The sequence below is a fragment of the Bison bison genome, unplaced genomic scaffold, assembly GCF_000754665.1.
Source record: "Bison bison bison isolate TAMUID 2011002044 unplaced genomic scaffold, Bison_UMD1.0 scf7180017864117, whole genome shotgun sequence".
Classification (NCBI taxonomy): Eukaryota; Metazoa; Chordata; class Mammalia; order Artiodactyla; family Bovidae; genus Bison; species Bison bison.
In genome coordinates this window covers 211,310-214,196 of record NW_011494689.1, presented here as the reverse complement: position 1 = coordinate 214,196, position 2,887 = coordinate 211,310, and the positions used below count along the sequence as shown (strand labels likewise).

At 45.0% G+C, this 2,887-nt stretch overlaps 1 protein-coding gene across 2 annotated transcripts; it reads left to right on the top strand.

The window, feature by feature from the left end:
* Positions 1-1,569: 1,569 nt before the first annotated feature.
* RNASE2 (ribonuclease, RNase A family, 2 (liver, eosinophil-derived neurotoxin)) lies at positions 1,570-2,742 on the top strand. Of its 2 annotated transcripts, none has more exons than XM_010839428.1 (2): positions 1,570-1,906; positions 2,081-2,742. In XM_010839428.1, exons 1-2 carry the CDS (start codon positions 1,834-1,836, stop codon positions 2,560-2,562), a joined length of 555 nt encoding a protein of 184 aa, XP_010837730.1. In that variant the 5' UTR covers positions 1,570-1,833; the 3' UTR covers positions 2,563-2,742. The 2 variants fall into 2 exon arrangements, with proteins under 2 accessions (XP_010837730.1, XP_010837731.1); XM_010839429.1 differs by having other exon boundaries at positions 1,826-1,913; positions 2,081-2,736.
* The last annotated feature ends 145 nt before the right edge of the window (positions 2,743-2,887 follow it).

Here is a 2,887-nt window from a genome sequence, read left to right as displayed (position 1 = left end):
GAAGAAGGCTGAGTGCCGAAGAATTGATGCTTTTGAACTGTGGTGTTGGAGAAGACTCTGGAGAGTCCCTTGGACTGCAAGGAGATCCAACCAGTCCATTCTGAAGGAGATCAGCCCTGGGATTTCTTTGCAAGGAATGATGCTAAAGCTGAAACTCCAGTACTTTGGCCACTTCACAAGAAGAGTTGACTCATTGGAAAAGACTCTGATGCTGGGAGGGATTGGGGGCAGGAGGAGAAGGGGACGACAGAGGATGAGATGGCTGGATGGCGTCACTGACTCGATGGACGTGAGTCTGGGTGAACTCCGGGAGTTGGTGATGGACAGGGAGGCCTGGCGTGCTGTGATTCATGGGGTCGCAAAGAGTCGGACACGGCTGAGCGACTGAACTGAACTGAACTGAGTCCTATCTAGGTCACCATTATGTCAATGTTTATTTAAAGACATCAATGGTAAAATAATTGCATTTCTAGATGACAGAAATATAGAAAGACAGTAAAAATAAATAACGTGGATTAATTTTCGTGGCAGACTGTACAGTACCATTTAAGGACCTAATCTAGTTTTCTAACTTAGAGGTTAGACCAGAGATTTAACATCTCTTACCTGAAGGCTCTTCATACCTTAATACATTTTTCCTGTCTGTACAGTGTCCCACACCATCTTCTAAGTCTAGAATGCTCATTTATTCCCTAAAGTCCCTAAACGCTACTTATCCTTTATAACCCTGCTCAAATGGACATTTCCTCTGGAAACCTTCCTATCCCTTTGTCTGAAGTGCCCCTCAAAAAATGTCTTCACACAATGTTTTTACCTCTATCACACTGTAATAAAATCACGGGTGTACCATAATTTTTCTCTGCTTCTCTGAGGACCAAGAGTATGTTTCATGCATCAAGTTATACGCTATGACTTCCATAGTTCCAGGAAGGCAATGTCTTATCCACTAATGCTCATTTTATAAATTAAAAAAGTTTTTTCCTGTTAATAATGAGAAATGAAATGTACTAGAAAGATAAATGGTGGCTCTAAGGCAGACTGTTTTGTAGAAAATATCACAGATTAAACAGAATGCAAGAATTCAAGCTCTAGCTTGGAATCCCCTCTTTAATACTAAATGTTCATTCTCTGGTAGATCTTACAGACTTTCTTTTAGGTGTTTAAGGTTATGCTACTTCACAGGAAATGAGAGCAAAAATCAGGCCAGGGTAAAAACAAAAGAAAGTGAATTCAGTGCATGGGAAGCAGGAAAAAAAAAAGACAACAAGAACAGAAACTCATAGATGCAAACTAATTGCTTATAGGATTTTGTGCAATGAGAAATCCAGAGCTCAATTTTCCAGCACAGGGAGGTGAAGAGATAAAGAATATTTGGGTGAGAGGGAACCGGGACGATTACTAAAAATTAAACGGAGACCTGAATTCCTCTTGTGCAAACAAGCCTCCCTGACCCTTATTTGCTGAGTACAGGGCCTGCCTTTATGTACTTTAGTCTTTCAATGTGTTGCCCCCAAGCTAAGTTATAAAATCTAAGGCCATTCTGCAGCCAGTGATACTTTTTATCTGAAAGTCCAGACCCAGTGGCAGAGCTGGGCCCTGAACAATCCTAGATTGTTCAATTCTAGGCATCTGCCTAGAATTAGGTTTCCTACAAGAGAAGCAGCAGTGGTGTGTCCCTGGGGACACACAGATTGACAAATGATGAAACAAAGAGGCTCATTGCATGAGTGGGCCCTGTGCCAGTCTGCGGGTTTCTTCATGCCCTAGACTCGGAACCCTCATGCTTCTGCTGGCCCCACCCACAGGGACTGCTCTATATCTCCAGTCCCAAGGATGGGGGTACACCAGCTGCCCCTGAGCCCCAGGACATTCAGCTGGATCTGTTCTCACAGGAGCCACAGCAGAGGTACTGGGTAAGACAAGGAGCCCTAGGGCTGAATTTAGCGCCCAGAGCACAGGACAGACTTTGGGGTGAGGAGAAAGGAGCTAGAAACACAGTGACAGCCAGGGTCTGCTGGGTGAGTGAGGAGGGACTGTACTATTAGTTGCTGGGATGCAAAATATACCCTTCTTTTCACAGGAAACATGGTTCCAATACAGCAGGATTCTCGGCTTCGTCTCATTTTGCTGCTGGGGCTCTTGGGAATGGTGATCTCACTCCATGCCCCACCTGGTACTTTAACCCGGGCTCAGTGGTTTGAGATTCAGCACATAAATATGGCCCACCCTCAATGCAATGCCGCAATGAGAGTGGTTAACCGTTACAGAATGGTATGTAAAGATAAAAATACTTTTCTCCACAGAACATTTGCTTATGTAGCTCGTATTTGTAACACCCCAAATGTAACCTGCTCTACATCAGGCAGGATGAACTGTCATAATAGCTCAGTCCAAGTGCCTATAACCTACTGCAAACTCACAAGAAATGCAAGGAACTACACAAACTGCCGTTACCGACAGACAAGGGCACGGAGGATCTTCATCGTTGCCTGTGACAACAGATCACCTCGGGACAGTCCCAGGTACCCTGTGGTTCCAGTTCACTTGGATAACATCATCTAAATTTGGGGTCAGCACTTTGGCCTGTGCTTACCTGCCAAGCCCCATGGTCATAGCTGCAGTCCTATCCCCCGATCTTCCCAGGAGATCAGCATCAGTCCTCATGGCACCAGCCCCCCTGTGCCCTTTAAGCTTTGCTCAGCTGAAGCTACATATGTACCCACAATAAACTGTACAACATTACACACAAGGCTCTGTGTGTCTGCTTGTGCCCTTCTGTCGTGTGGCTACATCCTGGTCTAGAGGCATTTCTCCTTCTCAACAGAGATTTGTGGGAAAATGAGAGACATGAGGATAAGAGGTTCCTGTGTCTTGAAGTTGTGCAGAC

Coding starts and splice junctions, on each gene's coding strand:
- RNASE2 (XM_010839428.1), top strand. CDS start 1,834: ATGGGGGTACACCAGCTGCCCCTGAGCCCCAGGACATTCAGCTGGATC. Junction 1,907..2,080: donor TCACAGGAGCCACAGCAGAG/GTACTGGGTAAG, acceptor TTCTTTTCACAG/GAAACATGGTTCCAATACAG.